At 37.2% G+C, this 20,633-nt stretch overlaps 1 protein-coding gene across 1 annotated transcript in view; it reads left to right on the top strand.

The window, feature by feature from the left end:
• ADCY8 (adenylate cyclase 8) overlaps positions 1-20,633 on the top strand; it is a 937,503-nt gene that overhangs the window by 778,088 nt on the left and 138,782 nt on the right. Inside the window, exons 14-15 of the mRNA XM_053715945.1 lie at positions 2,704-2,876; positions 18,780-18,861. Coding sequence (XP_053571920.1) covers positions 2,704-2,876; positions 18,780-18,861 — 255 coding nt within the window. The remainder of the gene's footprint in view (positions 1-2,703; positions 2,877-18,779; positions 18,862-20,633) is intronic.

Genomic DNA, 20,633 nt, shown 5'->3' with positions numbered 1-20,633 from the left:
CAGAGGTCAGGAAAAACAAAATCATTTCCTCTTACCTCTCTCTTCAGGCTTCTGCTCATCCTTCAGTGGCTCAATGTATAGAGGTAATTGGTCTGATGGTGGCTTCCATGGACATCATTCCTTTTGCTCAATTCCATTTGAGAGTTTTCCAGTTGTGCATGCTCAGACAATGGAACGGTGACCATGTGGATCTATCTCAGAGAGTAGAGTTAGATCAGTTGTCAAGGGGTTCTCTCCCGTGGTGTATTTCTTAGGAACATCTGTCTCAGGACACATGCTTTTGGAGACCTTCCTCTGTGATCATGACCACGGACGCCAGCCTGCTGGGCTGGGAAGCAGTCTGGAACTCGATAAAATCTTAGGGCCTTTGGATTCGGGAGGAATCTGCTCTTCCCATTAACATCTTGGAGTTGAGGGCAATTTACAGTGCTCTATTGGCTTGGCCTCAGTTGTCCTCAGCCCAGTTTATCAGGTTCCAGTCAGACAACATAACCTCTGTGGCTTACATCAATCACCAGGGAGTAACTCAGAGTTCCTTAGCCATGAAGGAGGTTACTCTGACTCTTCAGTGAGCTGAGACCCACAATTGTTCTCTATCTGCCATCCACATTCTATGAGTAGACAACTGGGAAGCGGATTTTCTGAGCAGACACACTTTTCATCCCGGGGAGTGGGAACTCCATCCGGAGGTGTTTTCCAGCTTAGTCCTCAAATAGGGGGTGCCGAAGTTAGATCTGATGGCATCCCGTCAGAACGCCAAGCTTCCAAGCTGCGGTTCAAGGTCAAGAGATCCGCAGGTCGTTCTGATAGACGCTCTGGCGTTTCCTTGGGTTTTCAGGTTGGCATATCTGTTTCCTCTGTTTGCTCTCCTTCCATGTGTCATTGCTGGTATCAAACAGGAGAGGTTGTCAGTGATTCTAATAGCCTCAGCGTGGCCTCACAGGATCTGGTTTGCAGACCCAGTGGAGATTTCATCTCTCCCACCATAAAGACTACCTCTGAGGAAGGACTTTCAACAACACCCCATTGCAAAATACCCTCTAACCTATTAACCCCATAACTGCCACAACCTCCAATGCAAAATACCCCTAACCTATTAACCCCATAATTGCCACAACCGCCCATATCAAAATACTACCTAACCTATTAACCCCCAAACCACCACAATTGCATAATATCTCTATCACAGATGGAGTTTCATAATTTTTCCATGCTTGGAAAATCTTCATCACAGTTTTGAGAAAGGCCATACTGGAGGGTATAGGTTAAAACATTAAAAAAAACTGTTATTGTTACATTATTAAAAACATACTAAGACACTTGGATACTGGTCTATGTCCTCTGATGCATGTTGAGTAGCGCTTTTCTCAAAACTGTAAGGAAAATTTTACAACGAGTGGCAAAACACTGAATATCCATCTGTGATAGAGATAATTATAGAGTTTACACTCAGTGAGGGGGCTGGCAGAAGGTGAGGTTCTGGAGATTTAGTGAAACCTTATTTAACTCCACAACCAGAAGGGTGAGTGATACTACTATGCATTTGAATATTGAAGTAAAATGAGCCCCATCACTAAATACCCCCTAACCTCCTGACAGCTAACTGCCCGCTAACCTAAGACCCCCTAAGTTACAAAAAATAAAAAACACTAACATTACTAAACCATTAAGTCCTATACTAAAACTAAAGTCCCCTTAAAATGCCTACCCCTAAAAAAAACTAAACTAACACTAAAATCTACTCTAAAAAATGCTCGGAAAAGAGCATTTTTACGCAGTTCCCTAGTTGAAGTGATTTGCTCTTTTGCAAGAAAAAAACCTTATCCTAAAACCGAAGTAACCACACAAAAAAACTATTTAAAAAAAAACATTTCCGCTTATCAGCGATTACGGACTTAACCCTATCCTAAATAAAGATGCCCTGAAAATGGCATCCCGATTAAGCTCTTTTGTGAAAAAAAACCCTATCCTAAAAAAAGATGCCCTGAACATCAGCAATTAAGCTCTATTGTGAAAAAAACAAAAACCCTATTCTAAAAACAGATGCCTTAAAAAAGGATAGGGGGTGCATATTACTATTGCTGAAGCCCTTCATCTGCATACTTTATTGTTCAACAAGATAACTTATTTAGCCAATTGTTTTCAGTGAGAAGCATTTCAAATCTAATTGGTCCATTCCAAGTTCCACATCTCTCTTAGCCAATAAGAGCGAGTTGGCCAGATATAAGGTTATTGGGCCCCATGTATTATTTTAGCATACGGACAAGTTAGTCAACTTGAGAAGCTGTGTGCATGCCTTCGCTGCATATGGGCAGTGGATCTGTTCGCCCGCTGGCCGATACGTATCATTACACACTCCAATGAGTGTGTAATGCTTGCCCCTTCAGGGATCCCATTGTGTGAATAATTTCACTAGTTTACCCAGTCTTAGCTTCCATACATAACTCTTTCTCCTTTATTTTTTATAGAAAATAATGCATGATTATGAACTAAATGAATGTCCCAAGATTATGACCTTGATATTATCTTCATTAGATAAACATGTTTTTACATTGATGTACTTACGTATTAAATTGCCATTTTATTACTGTCCAATGTACAAATTGATCCAATACAAAATAAAATTTATATAACAATAAATAATGAAACAAACTATAGTTGAACTAGTATACACTAAAATGATTACCCATCTCTCCTGTCTAGTATTTTGTCTTCACTGGAGTTCTTGCAATGGTGACCTGTGCTGTCTTTCTTCGTCTCAACTCCGTCCTGAAACTTGCAGTTCTGCTTATAATGATAGCAATATATTCACTGCTAACGGAAACAATTTACACATCGCTCTTCCTAAGATATGACAACTTTCATCATAATGGAAAGTAAGTAGTTCTACTTTAAACTGAACAAACGTCTATTTTGTGATCATTTTTGTTTTTATTCAATCTTTTATTATAACTTTAACCATGCTATTCTACATAAAAACCAGCATTGTATAATAAAAGCTAATACACTATGATTACAAGTATCTGAGCTTACAAAATTCTTAAAAGAACTTAAAAAATACGATGGGCCAGATGTCTTGACGTGCGCCAGTAAAGGGGCAAATTTTTCTGTTTACGTGTGCACGTTAAATAACCAGTCATTACAATTAAGCACAATAAACCAGAGGTCAGACCTCTACTTAAAAATAAAAAGTTGCCCAAATCGCCCCCAAAATAAAGAGGGCAGTACATTAACATGTACAAAAAAAAAAACAACTGCCCAAAGCAGTTATAAATGGGTTAAAGTGAGGGGATGAGGGGTGTTTGAAAAAACAAATAGGCTCCAGTCCTAAAGTGCCTTTACATAGAGGCCAATGGGGGACTGTGTTTAATATATAAGTATATGCTTATATACATAAATATTTATGTGTTAATATTTCTATATACATATGTATTTATTTATTGCTGCACAACACTGTGCGATTTGTCCCCGTCGCTGCGCTGGGTGGTTTACCATGGCTCTCGGCATGAAAACAAGGCTACGATTGGAGCCTATAGAAGCACGCTCTAATGAGCGCTTGGCTTTCGGCAATGCAAAGGCGAGATCATGTTCACATTGCACTGCACTTGTAACATCAGTGCACATTTACGTGCAATGGTATTACTGAGTGGAGCACAAATATTGCGCTCACATAAGTGCAATATTGCACTCCACTCGTGATCTGGCCCTGTATTATTATGTTCCTTAAAGAGGTGCAAATTACAAAATATGGTTATGCATAAAATTTGTCTTGAATAATTATATCTTTACATCGTAATTTGAAGTTGCTGATAATGTGTTGATTTGCTTAATCTTTCTTTGGTTCATTGAGTCTCCTCATCAGGTTTACTAATTTCTATTTTTATTTTTTTTTGCACAATCATTTTGCTTAAATTACAATAAGTAAAATCCATAAAATCAAAATCCCTAAAATGCAAAATCCCTAAACTTAAAAAACCCTATAGATATGATGTGCTGTGATGTCCCCATTCTCACTATCTTTTTGGCTCCGCCTGTGGGGTTCAAAGGGGGTGAAGCCCCCCTTGTAAACCTCATTCCCCAAAGTTAATTTGGGGTAGATGCCAGAGGATCGGCGGGCACCCCCTTGAACCTCCCAGGCAGAGGCTGCTCAGCCAGTCTAACCAGTGATCGCTTTTGGATTGTGGTTTTCTAAGTGTTGGTAATCTTGCAGGATTTTATTGTACTGGGATTCTGGTTTTCGGTATTTTACAAGTTAGGAATTTTTTTTCTGTAATTTTAATATTCTGGATTATGTTGTATTGACATTTTTAAGTTTCGTATTTAGAACTTCGGGATTGCGGAGTTCTGTCCTTTGTACTTCAGTCTTTTGATATAAACCCATCTATATGAAACACATGAAATAGAAGTGTCTAACAGTCAAAAACTTTCAAAATGCACTGAGATAAGAGGCAGTTCAACTGCTTAGAAATTAGCATATGAGACTACCTAGGTTCAGCTTTCCACAAAGAATAACAATAGAACAAAGCAAATTTAATGATAAAGGTAAATTGAAAAGTTGTTTAAAATTGCATACCCTATTGGAAAATAGAAGAAAGAGAGGGGCGCCTCATGTGTAGAATTACCAAATCAAAAAAGTCAAAGCTTATGCACTCGAGCCAAATTGTTACTCACATTTAAAATAAGCATCCCAATGTGCTAATGGAAGCAGACTGACATAATATGGTGTGTCAGTACACCCACTCCAGGATATCCCCGCCAGGTGTGTCTGTAATGGAGAGCCAAGACAACAAAGGAAACCACATGTGCAGATCAACCAAATAAATGGAACAATGGAGATAATTATGCCAAATGGGTACTCACAATGTCCAATAGCACACCTATGTGCTGGTAGATGCAGACTGATAATTTTAGGTTAGGGCGTATCAGCTCACCCACTCCAGGTGTTACCAACGATATGGTCCAGAAACAGGATACATGCAAAAACAGCCCAATATTGGGAAATGAGTGGTAGGTAGAAACCACTATATTTTTGTTATATTAAAAAATATTTTTTTTTAAAAGATTGAAAACAAAAATAGAAATTAAAAATGTAAATATTAAAAGAATATAATAACAAGTAGTGGTCAAGGGGATAATCCCCTCTAATACAACGCGTTTCTCAGCACTAAAGGGCCATTTCCTCAGGCATGAATACACCTTACCTCTATCCTGCTATTTAAACCTTTATGCTACCAATACACAATTGATTAAAGAACAACACCCACAATGGGTGTGTCCATAAAACACATGTTATGCATTAATACAAACAAACCAAACATAGTATTCTTATACATAAAGCATTGTGTTTAGAATATTCAAATACAGCACCATCCTGTTAGTTAGTCAAACTTTAAGTTGCAACCATATCTCTCTCCACCATAATAAATTTCTCTGTTAACACATCTGCATTCCCCATTTTTTCTATGTTGTTGTTTTTATTAATATTGATGTTTTCTCCAACATAGGTGTGTCCGGTCCACGGCGTCATCCTTACTTGTGGGATATTCTCTTCCCCAACAGGAAATGGCAAAGAGTCCCAGCAAAGCTGGTCACATGATCCCTCCTAGGCTCCGCCTACCCCAGTCATTCTCTTTGCCGTTGCACAGGCAACATCTCCACGGAGATGGTTAAGAGTTTTTTGGTATTATCTACTCTGGATGATTGTGACAATTTGGTCATTCCAGAGAAATTATGTAAGATGGACAAGTTCCTAGAGGTTCCGGTGCCCCCCGACGCCTTTCCTATACCCAAGCGGGTGGCGGACATAGTAAATAAGGAGTGGGAAAGGCCCGGCATACCTTTTGTTCCCCCCCCTATATTTAAGAAATTATTTCCTATAGTCGACCCCAGAAAGGACTTATGGCAGACAGTCCCCAAGGTCGAGGGGGCGGTTTCTACTCTAAACAAACGCACTACTATTCCTATCGAAGATAGTTGTGCTTTCAAAGATCCTATGGATAAAAAACTAGAGGGTTTACTTAAAAAGATGTTTGTTCAGCAAGGTTACCTTCTACAACCAATTTCATGCATTGTTCCTGTCACTACGGCAGCGTGTTTCTGGTTCGAGGAACTAGAAAAGTCGCTCAATAAAGAATCTTCGTATGAGGAGGTTATGGACAGAGTTCAAGCACTTAAATTGGCTAACTCTTTTATTTTAGATGCCGCTTTGCAATTAGCTAGATTAGCGGCGAAAAATTCAGGGTTTGCTATCGTGGCGTGCAGAGCGCTTTGGCTAAAGTCTTGGTCAGCGGATGTGTCTTCCAAGACAAAATTGCTTAACATCCCTTTCAAGGGTAAAACACTGTTTGGACCTGATTTGAAAGAGATTATTTCAGACATCACCGGGGGAAAGGGCCACGCCCTCCCTCAGGATAGGTCTTTTAAGGCTAAAAATAAGCCTAATTTTCGTCCCTTTCGCAGAAACGGACCAGCCTCTAACTCTTCATCCTCTAAGCAAGAGGGTAATACTTCACAACCCAAACCAGCCTGGAGACCGATGCAAGGCTGGAACAAGGGTAAACAGGCCAAGAAGCCTGCCACTGCTACCAAAACAGCATGAAGGGATGGCCCCCGATCCGGGACCGGATCTGGTGGGGGGCAGACTTTCTCTCTTTGCTCAGGCTTGGGCAAGAGATGTTCAGGATCCTTGGGCACTAGAAATAGTTTCTCAAGGTTATCTCCTGGAATTCAAGGAACTACCCCCAAGGGGAAGGTTCCACAGGTCTCAATTATCTTCAAACCAAATAAAAAGACAGGCATTCTTACATTGTGTAGAAGACCTGTTAAAGATGGGAGTAATTCATCCAGTTCCAATAAGAGAACAAGGGATGGGGTTTTATTCCAACCTGTTCATAGTTCCCAAAAAAGAGGGAACATTCAGACCAATTTTAGATCTCAAGATCCTAAACAAATTTCTCAGGGTTCCATCATTCAAAATGGAAACCATTCGAACGATCCTTCCCACCATCCAGGAAGCTCAATTTATGACCACCGTGGATTTAAAGGATGCGTACCTACATATTCCTATCCACAAGGAACATCATCAGTTCCTAAGGTTCGCTTTTCTGGACAAGCATTACCAGTTTGTGGCACTTCCATTCGGATTAGCCACTGCTCCGAGAATTTTCACAAAGGTACTAGGGTCCCTTCTAGCGGTTCTAATACCAAGGGGCATTGCAGTAGTACCTTACTTGGACGACATCCTGATTCAAGCGTCGTCTCTGTCAAAAGCAAAGGCTCATACGGACATCGTCCTAGCCTTTCTCAGATCTCACGGTTGGAAGGTGAACAAAGAAAAAAGTTCTCTGTCCCCGTCAACAAGAGTTCCCTTCTTGGGAACAATAATAGATTCCTTAGAAATGAGGATTTTTCTGACAGAGGTCAGAAAATCAAAAATTCGAAGCTCTTGTCAAGTACTTCATTCCGTTCTTCGTCCTTCCATAGCGCAGTGCATGGAAGTAATAGGATTGATGGTTGCAGCAATGGACATAGTTCCTTTTGCACAAATTCATCTCAGACCATTACAACTGTGCATGCTCAGACAGTGGAATGGGGATTATACAGACTTGTCTCCGACGATTCAAGTAGATCAAAAGACCAGAGATTCACTCCGTTGGTGGCTGACCCTGGACAATCTGTCACAGGGAATGAGCTTCCGCAGACCAGAGTGGGTCATTGTCACGACCGACGCCAGTCTGGTGGGCTGGGGCGCGGTCTGGGAACCCCTGAAAGCTCAGGGCCTATGGTCTCGGGAAGAATCTCTTCTCCCGATAAACATTCTGGAACTAAGAGCGATATTCAATGCTCTCAAAGCTTGGCCTCATCTAGCAAAGGCCAAATTCATACAGTTTCAATCAGACAACATGACGACTGTTGCATATATCAATCATCAGGGGGGAACAAGGAGTTCTCTGGCGATGGAAGAAGTGACCAAAATAATTCAATGGGCGGAGGATCACTCCTGACACTTGTCTGCAATCCACATCCCAGGAGTGGAAAATTGGGAAGCGGATTTTCTGAGTCGTCAGACTTTCCATCCGGGGGAGTGGGAACTCCATCCGGAAATCTTTGCCCAAATAACTCAATTATGGGGCATTCCAGACATGGATCTGATGGCGTCTCGTCAGAACTTCAAGGTTCCTTGCTACGGGTCCAGATCCAGGGATCCCAAGGCGACTCTAGTGGATGCACTAGTAGCGCCTTGGATCTTCGACCTAGCTTATGTGTTCCCACCATTTCCTCTCATTCCCAGGTTGGTAGCCAGGATCAATCAGGAGAGGGCTTCGGTAATCTTGATAGCTCCTGCGTGGCCACGCAGGACTTGGTATGCAGACCTGGTGAATATGTCATCGGCTCCACCATGGAAGCTACCTTTGAGACAGGACCTTCTTGTTCAAGGTCCATTCGAACATCCGAATCTGGCTTCCCTCCAACTGACGGCTTGGAGATTGAACGCTTAATTTTATCAAAGCGTGGGTTTTCAGATTCTGTAATAAATACTCTGATTCAGGCTAGAAAGCCTGTAACAAGAAAAATTTACCATAAAATATGGAAAAAATATATCTATTGGTGTGAATCTAAAGGATTCCCTTGGAACAAGATAAAAATTCCTAAGATTCTTTCCTTTCTACAAGAAGGTTTGGAGAAAGGATTATCTGCTAGTTCTCTGAAGGGACAGATCTCTGCTTTATCTGTTTTACTTCACAAAAGACTGGCAGCTGTGCCAGATGTTCAAGCATTTGTGCAGGCTCTGGTTAGGATCAAGCCTGTTTACAGACCTTTGACTCCTCCCTGGAGTCTAAATCTAGTTCTTTCAGTTCTTCAAGGGGTTCCGTTTGAACCCTTACATTCCGTAGATATTAAGTTATTATCTTGGAAAGTTTTGTTTTTGGTTGCAATTTCTTCTGCTAGAAGAGTTTCAGAGTTATCTGCTTTGCAGTGTTCTCCGCCTTATCTGGTGTTCCATGCAGATACGGTGGTTTTGCGTACTAAGCCTGGTTTTCTTCCAAAAGTTGTTTCTAACAAAAATATTAACCAGGAGATAGTTGTACCTTCTTTGTGTCCGAATCCAGTTTCAAAGAAGGAACGTTTGTTACACAATTTGGACGTAGTCCGTGCTCTAAAATTCTATTTAGAGGCTACTAAAGATTTCAGACAAACATCTTCTTTGTTTGTTGTCTATTCTGGTAAAAGGAGAGGTCAAAAAGCAACTTCTACCTCTCTTTCCTTTTGGCTTAAAAGCATTATCCGATTGGCTTATGAGACTGCCGGACGGCAGCCTCCTGAAAGAATCACAGCTCACTCCACTAGGGCTGTGGCTTCCACATGGGCCTTCAAGAACGAGGCTTCTGTTGACCAGATATGTAAGGCAGCGACTTTGTCTTCTCTGCACACTTTTGCCAAATTTTACAAATTTGATACTTTTGCTTCTTCGGAGGCTATTTTTGGGAGAAAGGTTTTGCAAGCTGTGGTGCCTTCCGTTTAGGTGACCTGATTTGCTCCCTCCCTTCATCCGTGTCCTAAAGCTTTGGTATTGGTTCCCACAAGTAAGGATGGCGCCGTGGACCGGACACACCTATGTTGGAGAAAACAGAATTTATGCTTACCTGATAAATTACTTTCTCCAACAGTGTGTCCGGTCCACGGCCCGCCCTGGTTTTTTTTTTTTAATCAGGTCTGATGAATTATTTTCTCTAACTACAGTCACCACGGTATCATATGGTTTCTCCTATGCATATTTCCTCCTGTCCGTCGGTCGAATGACTGGGGTAGGCGGAGCCTAGGAGGGATCATGTGACCAGCTTTGCTGGGACTCTTTGCCATTTCCTGTTGGGGAAGAGAATATCCCACAAGTAAGGATGACGCCGTGGACTGGACACACCGTTGGAGAAAGTAATTTATCAGGTAAGCATAAATTATGTTTTTATTAAAATGTACCTATCAGTTTGGTGTCCTATATTGACTGAGTGTTCTGTATTTCAATAAAATTGTCTCATTGTAAACAGTCATCATTAATTTTAAATCCGTTTTAAGCTCCCTTCCTTTTCATGTACCATAATTGTTTGTTATGATTTTAACTCCATTTTATAAAACTATTTATAAAACAAAAAGGATTTGTTTTTTATCTTAATGATGTACATAATGCAGGATTCAGATCTTCCATGATATCTCTCTAAATAATCTTTGATCAATTGCATGTATTCTACAAACAAACAAACAAACAAAAATACAACTTATACTTCCTGCTATACTTCTATAGTTAATGACTAGTAGCCAATCCTCACAGACTACACCCTCTGAAAAGGTCGTATCTACCAATCATGGACGAGTTCTCATTTTATCAATTGTTTGGGATTGGGCGGACCGTTTTAATAGGTAACCAAAAACTTACACTTCGTGCTATACTTTACATAGTGGGTAACGTTAAAATAGTCACAATCTATAAAACTGATTGCAGAATTGTCTATTTTCATTTATATTTATATACACTGTATAGTCACGGTTACACTAACACTAAGGGTTGATTATACTGGAATTTATCAGTATATATTATTAATTAGATGACGCATTAATACACAGTATCAGAGGATACATACACAGATTCATGGTTATATTTATACAAAGGGATTATTTATGTGAACTCGAATACAGGTTATCTCTTTTTCTGCGCACTTAAACTATTTACACTAAGGGTTGATTATACTGGATTTGATTAGTATATATGATGAGTATAGATGCTACGCTTTAATATACAGTATCAGAGGATACATATACAGATTTTTGGTTATATTTACACAAAGGGTTTTTTGTTTTTTTTGGTTAAGCAGTGTTCATTAGTGATATTTTCACAGAAGAATAGAGTCCCAGGGATTGGTTACCTATTAAAATGGTCTGCCCAATCACAAACGATTATTAAAATGAGAACTTGTCCATGATTGGTAGATATGACCTGTTCAGAGAGTGTAGTCTGTGAGGATTGGCTACTAGTCATTAACTATAGAAGTATAGCAGGAAGTGTAAGGTTTTGGTTACCTATTAAAACGGTCTGCCCAATCACAAACGATTGTTAAAATGAGAACTCGTCCATGATTGGTAGATACAACCTGTTCAGAGAGTGTAGTCTGTGAGGATTGGCTACTAGTCCTTAACTATAGAAGTATAGCAGGAAGTATAAGATGTATTTGTGTTTGTTTGTTTGTATGTAGAATACATGCAATTGATCAATGATTATTCAGAGAGATATCATGGAAAATCTGAATCCTGCATTATGTACATCATTAAGGTAAAAAACAAATCCTTTTTGTTTTATAAATAGTTTTATAAAATAGAGTTAAAATCGTATCAAACAATTATGGTACATGAAAAGGAAGGGAGCTTAAAACGGATTTAAAATTAATGATGACTGTTTACAATGAGACAATTTTATTGAAATACAGAACACTCAGTCGATATAGGACACCAAACTGATAGGTACATTTTAATAAAAACAACAATATAGAAAAATGGGGAATGCAGATGTGTTAACAGAGAAATTCATTATGGTGGAGAGAGATATGGAGGTCGAATTATCAAGTGTCTGTCGGACCTGATCCGACAGTGTGGATCAGGTCCGACAGACATCACTGAATGCGGAGAGCAATACGCTCTCCGTATTCAGCATTGCACCAGCAGCTCACAAGAGCTGCTGGTGCAATGCCGCCCCCCGCAGATTCGCAGCCAATCGGCCACCAGCAGGGAGGTGTCAATCAACCCGATCGTACTCGATCGGGTTGAATTGTGGCGATTCCTGTCCGCCTCATCAGAGCAGGTGGACAGGGTTATGGAGCAGTGGTCTTAAAACCACTGCTCCATAACTTGATATATTTGAATATTCTAAACACAATGCAGGTGTTGTTCTTTAATCAATTGTGTATTGGTAGCATAAAGGTTTAAATAGCAGGATAGAGGTAAGATGTATACATGCCTGAGGAAACGGCCCTTCAGTGCTGAGAAACGCGTTGCATTAGAGGCGATTATCCCCTTGACCACTATTTGTTGTTATTATATTCTTTTAATATTTTAATTTTTAATTTCAAATTTTGTTTTCAGTCTTTTAATAAAAATGTATTTTACTATAACACAAGTATAGTGGTTTCTACCTTACCACTCATTTCCCAATATTGGGCTGTGTGTGTATTTATCCTGTTTTTGGACCATATCGTTGGTAACACCTGGAGTGGGTGAGCTGATACGCCCTAACCTAAAATTATCAGTCTGCATCTACCAGCACATAGGTGTGCTATTGGACATTGTGAGTACCCATTTGGCATAATTATCTCCATTGATCCATCTATTTGGTTGATCTGCACAAGTGGTTTCCTTTGTTGTCTTGACTCTCCATTACAGACACATCTGGTGGGGATTTCCTGGAGTGGGTGTACTGACACACCATATTATGTCAGTCTGCTTCCATTAGCACATTGGGGTGCTTACTTTAAATGTGAGTACCAATTTGGCTCAAGTGCATAAGCTTTGGCTTTTTTGATTTGGTGATTCTACACATGAGGCGCCCCTCTCTTTCTTCTATTTTCCAGTTTTTCCAGTATCTTCTGTGAAGAGGAGTGCAGCCATCATTCTCACTGAGGACATACCTGATTTTTTGCACTATCATAGTGACTTTCAACATGGGACTTTGATACAATTGTATGTTAATAGGTACAATTGCCATATATTGAATGAGCTGTGTGTGTTGTTTTTTGAAGTTGTACAGTGTATATATAGTGTATGCGCCCTCTCTTATCTTTGATACCCAATTGGAATAATGAAAGTTTAATTTTGACTAGACTGTCCCTTTAAGTTAGGATTCAGCTTGTTTCAAGTTCCTTTTCAGTAGGGGGTCTTTATGAAGTAGAGGGTGTTTTCAATAGTAGGGTTCCAGAAATAGGGAGACTTTTGACTGTGTGCAGGGGAGAAGGGCATTTGGGCTATTACAGATGAAGGTCATCAGTGTTTAAAGGGACATTCTGGTCAAAATTTAAAAGCACATAGATCTTTGAATAGTAACATATTTGCAATATACATGTATTGGCAAAAATGTTTTAGTGTTGACATGTTTCTCTGCATGTTGACATATTTTGCATGTGAAGCATACATATATATTCTCAGTGCACCAGCATTTTAAATACTGCAGATGATCAGAGCCCCAGTGGGGCTTGTATCATTCCAGCAATGATACAAAATGAGTCATTAACAGATGGTTCAAACACCTGAGGCTGTCTGAGCAAATGCATACTTAAGTTCACTTTTGAAACAGCTATATCTTTTATTAGGCACATTTTTGCTAATATATGTACATTACAAAAATGCTTCTTTTTCCAATTTTAGCTGGAATGTCCCTTTAGTGAAAGAGAAATATTTGTGGCTAAGGGATAATTAATTCAAAATGTAAGTCAGGGAAATTGTGATAGTAAGGGGCTAAATTAGTTTAAGGATGTTTTAGGGCAGTATGCTGATAAACAGAGGGGTTAATGTGACACATTTTATAAATAGATATTCCTATATATATATATATATATATATATATATATATATATATATATATATATATATATATATATACATGTATATATTTATATCTATATATAAATTATATATATATATATATATATATATATATATATATATATATATATATATATATATATATATACATGTATATATTTATATCTATATATAAATTATATATCTATCTATATATATATATATATATATATATATATATATATATATATATATATATATAAGAAATATGTATTTAAGAATAAACAAAACATATTCTGAAAAACATTGGAATGTGAAATGTTCGTTTAGCACACTTGGTTAAACGCGATCGAGTTTGCATGTGAGTTAGGGTGTTTTTTTCCCACTTTTCGAGCTTCATTAAAGTCTATGGCAAAATACAGTCATGATATTCGAAGTTCGGCCTTTTGCTTGTTTCATGAGAATTATTTTTACTTTTAATATGCGCCCTACGCACGCAAACAGCTTACTTCTAGTGAAGTTAACACACGAGCGGGAGTGATAAATAGTGTGCCACTCATAATCAAGCCCTTAATGAGTAATAAATGCAGAAATCCAAGTAATTCTAAAACATTAAACTGTTTCTTGTAACTGTAAATAAGCTACTGGTGTTCAAAGAACAATTAATGTGCAGAATTTAGCAGGAATAGGCTTGTGAAGTCTGGAGCAAATTCAGAATTGTTAGTGTTAAAGGCACAGTGTAGGCTGATTTAGGCAATTTGCAGCAAAAAACTTATGTTACAGAATTTTTATTTCATGCTGCATCTGCTCAGTCAAGCGTCTTACTTCACACATAAAGGCGACGCGCGTTTCGGACTCCGCTGAAATCGACTATGACTGAGGTGCAAGCGCAGATTATTTTACAGCAGAAGGGAGACTTTGAGCAGCAAACACTTTTGTTCAAGAGTGCTGTTATCTGACTCCTGGTTACTTTGAATGCTATATGAAACATTGGGCAGATTATGTACAAGAATGCTTTAACCCCTTGTTGCTAACATCACAACTTTCCTGCTTAGACCCTGCTTAAACTCTGCACTAAAACACTAAAAGTGCTTGAAAAAATCTTGGATACATCTGCATACAACGTAAAAGCCTTCATTTGCTTTAAAGGGACACTGTACCCCAAAAAATTATTTTGTGATTCAGATTGAGCATGAAATTTTAAGCAACTTTCTAATTTACTCCTATTATCAAATTCTCTTCATTCTCTTGTTATCTTTATTTGAAATGCAAGAATGTAAGTTTAGATGCCGGCCCATTTTTGGTGAACAACCTGGGTTGTCCTTGCTGATTGGTGGATAAATTCATTGTTTTTAATAGTTTGCATCTATGAGGGATATTGCATGAAATATGTATTTGGTATTTTCCAGAATAAATTTTGTTCACTTTAGTATATATATTGATTCTCATGTATCATTTGATTTGCATATTTGTCTTTTTTAGTGCGGGGACAATTATATATTCTTTATTTATTATCCTTAGGTGTTTGAGTCGGAGTATACCTTAGTCCCGGGCATTATTCTACTTACCTTATGTTTTATACATACTTTAAGAAATACATTCATGAGCACTTTTCCCTAATTTTGTGTATATAAATATATATATATGTGTTTGTTTATTAATATATATATATATATATATATATATATATATATATATATATATATTTATATATATATATATACTTTCTGACAAACAAAAATCATGTAAATATTGTTAAAACTGTTTCATAAGGGTTAAAATGGATATGGTATATGACAAGGTATTTATAATACGCTTGCTAACCTGCCCACAGTAATCTTTTACTCTGAGAGTATTTAGAGTCTTGCCCTAAATATGTTTGAAATAAACATATATATTTTTATTTTATTTTTAATGTCCAAATAATGACCAGCTATTAAGGAATTAAATATTTTAAATCAAGTATCAGAACACAGTTAATAAACAAAGAAATATTACAAAGTAAAGCTTAGTAGTGGGTGTTATTTTACTGAACAGCATATTATTTTGCTTTCATGTTTAAAAACCTTCAGCTTGTATTAAATTCTTTCAGCAAAGTATTTTAGATATGATACTTTAATACTGCGGAATCTGTTGGCGCTCTACAAATACCTGATAATAATAATAATAATAATAATAAATATATTTATTTTCTTTGTGAGGTAAATGAGAACTAAAATAAGATATATTTTACATCCATGGTTCCTGATGTTTTAGCAAAAGTCAAAGCTTTCATTGACGTTGAAACTTACTTGTAATACTTATCAGATAATGACATTTTATGCAAGATCTAAAATACGAAATAGTTTTGCACTATGTCTTATATCAAATGTTAACATCTGACCTCATGCCAAAGCATTGCGGTTGCACAAATTAAAGGACATTGAGAGTCTTCTTGTGTGACAGCTCAAGCACTAGAAAAAAGGTGTATATTAAAAAATGTCATATTATGAGACATATGCTTCTTCAATTAAAGGGGCATACAAGTTATTGTTGAAAGTTAAATGTGTGTATTTTGATTAAAAAAGCATCCCTTCGCTTACTAGTACTAGACAGAGGAGTAAAGTTGGCGTTAAGGCTAGCAGAATGGGCTCAATAGTCGGAATCTAGTTGCACTTAAAGCAACATTAAAGCACATATTTTTCTTTCATGTTTTAGATAAAAGACACATTTAAAAAAACAAAAACAATTAACCCCTATTATTTTTCTCATGGTTTTCTTTGTTGAAGAGAATGCCTAGGTAGGTAGCGTGCACGTCGGGAAAACCATACGGAAGTAGATTTGAAAAAGTGTTTTTGATTGGCCATATAGTGCTCAAGATACATCCTATCTACCTACTTCTATCTACCTACTTTTTAACAAAGGTTAACAGGAAAACAAGGTCAATTTTATAATAGAAGTAAATTGGAATGTTGTTGTTTTTTAATTGTAAACGATATATGAATCATGGAGGAACAAATTTGTGTTTCATGCGCCTTTCATCTTGCATGCAGGGCTGGATGTTTGTTTAGGCACATTCATGAAAAATAACAAATGATTGCATTTGTTTGTTTTAACCAAATTGCAAATGTCTGCTTAAAAAGTTATTTTTCCCTTTATTGAGTTTTGAATAATGGTGCTCACGGTTTCTGACAGTCCCTGCAAACTGTAAGACCACTGTTTCCTAACCTCTTCTTAGGGCAAATCTCGCTCCTCACCTCAGAGAATAGGTACCTAAGGTTTTGATAAATGTATCCCTCAGTGTAAATCTAAGGGAAACTATTCAAATATTCAAAATTAGTTACAAGGGGGTTATATTCAAATACTCAATTGCTGCATTTATTTTTCCAATATCAATATTTGTTCACATAAAGCAGCGATTCCCAACCGCTTTTCTCTCCCGTACCCCTTGATTAGGCTTTTCATAAATGAGTACCCCCTCTCTTTATTACCCCCACCCATCCCTCAAAAAAGATATGTCTCATATATATATATATTAAGGACTGAAATGTGATTGGCACAAACAAGTATGTCTATCCAGAATAACTGGAGAATGTCTTAAATAGAGATGTTCAGTATTTATAACATGATAGATATTGTTCAGTTCTACTGGAAACAAAGCTGGACATTATTATATTATTATTTAATAATTGCGCAAGACATCATGTTCTTCAGTCATATTGGGAGTTCAATGAAAGATACACGACACATAACAAGTATAGACATACAGTAGATAGGGCCAAGTCCATACGAGTCATAAGTGGTGCTTGCTGGGGACGATAAAAAAGAGGACTTATTGATAAATGTCAGCTTGTTTTAAAATGGTATAGGCCAGATATAAGTCTGAAATTGTCAGACAGGATCTAGCAATTGTATTAGGGCATTTAGCTATGAATACAGAGAGTAAGCCTGACAGAGAGAGATGGGAGTGTTGCTAGACAAGTGCAATATAAGAGATTTCTAGTAGAAGTGATGAATATATATATAAATATATATATATATACTGTATATATATATATATATATATATATATATATATATAGGCTTACCCGGTTTACCGGTAAGATCCCCAGTCCATTCCAGATGATCCTCCTTATATACAATTGTGCTTGCTGCCAGACAGTGCCAGCCTGCAACCACCCACGCACGGCGGCACACTGACTTTACTCCTGCCCCAGAGCAGAGGCCAGCACAATGAGCACACGTCTTTTTTCTGGGTTCGGGCATGGGTGGGTGCGTGCCGGCGGTGCTGCGCACAGTGCACACTAACATTAACTAATTATAGCCTCAGACAGCCTGCACCCTGCCCACAGTGCACAACATCCCTCATAAAGTGTAGCGCATTTACACTGTGCCACTAATAGCTGCAGTGTGCAAAATCAGTAGCGCTAGGTAGGAGGACCTTATTTTTTTAGTTAAGGCAGGCAAATTCCGCCATTACCAATAAAAGATTCACGTACCCCCAACCGGTCCTATGCGTACCACAGGTTGGGAACCGCTGTTTTAAAACAATAAAAAAAAATTAGTTGACTGTCCTTTTAACAAAGAAGGAACAGGAAATATGGATAAATTATAGATAAAAATATATATATATATATATATATTTTTAAACAAGCTTTATTGATTTAAAAAGTATCAAGAGTGCAATACAGAACAAAAAAAATGACGAATACCGCCGACAAACCAGCAGCAACGTTGTGTAAAATTTTGTACGAAATTAAGTCTCTTGTTCAAATGGTTATTACAAATAATAAAACGAAAAGTATCAGGATCAAGGTCTGTTAGAAGATAAATAAAAATATTTGAATATATGTTTGGTTAGAATATATTTCAAAAACCATTAATTTAAGTTAAAACATACACACATTATTTTGAACAGTAGTTTGTATGTTCCTTTAAAAAATATTAATCAGTCATGCTATGTTCCCATTATTTTTTATACATAAAACACAAATTGCTGAAATTCAGCAATTATGGTAAAAAAGCAGATATAAATACAGTTTTTATTTTCTATTTCAAACAGTGTTTTAATTCTTTGTTGTGAATTGCTGAATCATTGATGCGTTAAGTGAAGAAGAAAAAAATCTGCACGCAGTGTTCAAACTGTTACAATATGTGGGTCTGGAAATGGGAATAACGTTGGTGTGAAAATAATCTGTGCTGTGAAATCAATAAACTACTGCTGATTTATCTTTTTTCCTCAGAACAGACTTCCTGGGGACGAAGGAAGCCTCCCTGCTTCTAATGGCAATGTTTCTGTTAGCTGTTTTTTATCATGGACAGCAGGTAATGCAAACAGTTCCTTTCATCATTTACCTTGACTCTTTGGCATTTCAGTGTGAAATTGCTTTAAAAATGTCAACTGCCACTTTGGTGAAATAACTGTCTCCTTATCTCCTTGAACACTTGTAATAAATTTAAAACAAAATATGACATAGCTAAGAGATTTCATGTAGAGCAAATGGAATGCAAAGATGGGCAGATGCCAAATTATGAAGTGAAAGGAATTGATCCACAATGTTACCAATTAAGATTTTGTTATGAGCTACCCAAATTCTAAATTCACAAATCAATTAAAAAGGTAATAGTCAATATAAAGGATTTTTCCACACTTAAAGGGACACTGAAACCAAATTTTTTATGTCATGATTCAGATAGAGCATGCAATTTTAAGCAACTTTCTAATTTACTTCTATTATCAATTTTTCTTCGTTCTCTTGCTATCTTTATTTGAAAAAGAAGGCATCTAAGCTAAGGAGCCAGCAAATTGTTGGTTCAGAACCATGGACAGCTCTTGTTTATTGGTGCTGTCCAATCAGCAAGGACAACCCAGGTTGTTCACCAAAAATGGGCCGGCATCTAAACTTACATTCTTGCTTTTCAAATAAACATACCAAGAGAATGAAGAAAATTTGATAATAGAAGTAAATTAGAAAGTTGCTTAAAATTTCATGCTCTATCTGAATCACGAAAGAAAAAATTGGGGTTCAGTGTCCCTTTAAACATAAAGTCGTATATGAAGTCATACAATACACAGAGTTGTTATTTATATAGGACGAGGTAAGTGTGTATTTTATATTATTTGTCTGAAAATAGTGGTAAAAAAATGAAATGTCAGGTGGAATAAATAATTATTAAACTAAAAATGTCTGTAGAGTGCTATATTGATATATTTGAATTTAAGAGCACCTAGGTTACATGGATTATTTTGATGCAAATGCTAGGCTTAGAGAACAATGTGAACATGTATTTTGCATATACAGGTAGCCCTCAGTTTACGCCAGGGTTAGCTTCCAGATGGAATGGTTGTAAATCAAAACCGTTGTAAATTGAATCCCAGTTTATAATGTAAGTCAATGGGAAGTGAGGTAGATAGGTTCCAGGCCCCTCTCAAAATTGTCATAAGTAACACCCAATACATTATTTTAAAAGCTTTGAAATGAAGACTTTAAATGCTAGACAGCATTATAAACCTAATAAAATAATCACACACCACAGAATGTATAAGTATAAGTTAAATTAACAAAAACATTTGCTAAACAGCATTATAAACCTAATAAAATTATCACAACACAGACTTCACTTGCATTTTTCTGCAAACAGTTCTTTCTATGCATTCCAATCTGGACTGAGTTATAGACAGGAAGATCTTGTTCCTTTGAAATCTGCTCAATAGCTCAGGTCTGGTTAAACTGATCAATTTCAGCTTGCTTGGCTTTGCTGCAACACAAGCGGACAGCTCCACCTACTGGCTATTTTAATAAATGCACTGCTTCTCAATGCTTTCAATAGCAGTCACATGACTGGAAAAAAAGGTTGTTATTCTGAAACGGTGTAAATTGAACCGTTGTAAAACGAGGACCACCTGTAAATAGAAAGAGATATTTAAAGAAAGAGATAAAGAGTGAGCAAGAGAAGGGCATATCCATATGTAGGAATATGTGTTTTAATTTTATTCTATCACATTTTCCATTTAATTACAGAAAATACACCGCTCATACTTCTATTTAATAATTTAACTCTGTATGTCTGCGCTAGGGATGAATTTGTCAATTTGT

This window comes from Bombina bombina, chromosome 5, assembly GCF_027579735.1.
Source record: "Bombina bombina isolate aBomBom1 chromosome 5, aBomBom1.pri, whole genome shotgun sequence".
Taxonomy (NCBI): Eukaryota; Metazoa; Chordata; class Amphibia; order Anura; family Bombinatoridae; genus Bombina; species Bombina bombina.
This window is presented reverse-complemented; position numbering and strand designations above follow the sequence as displayed.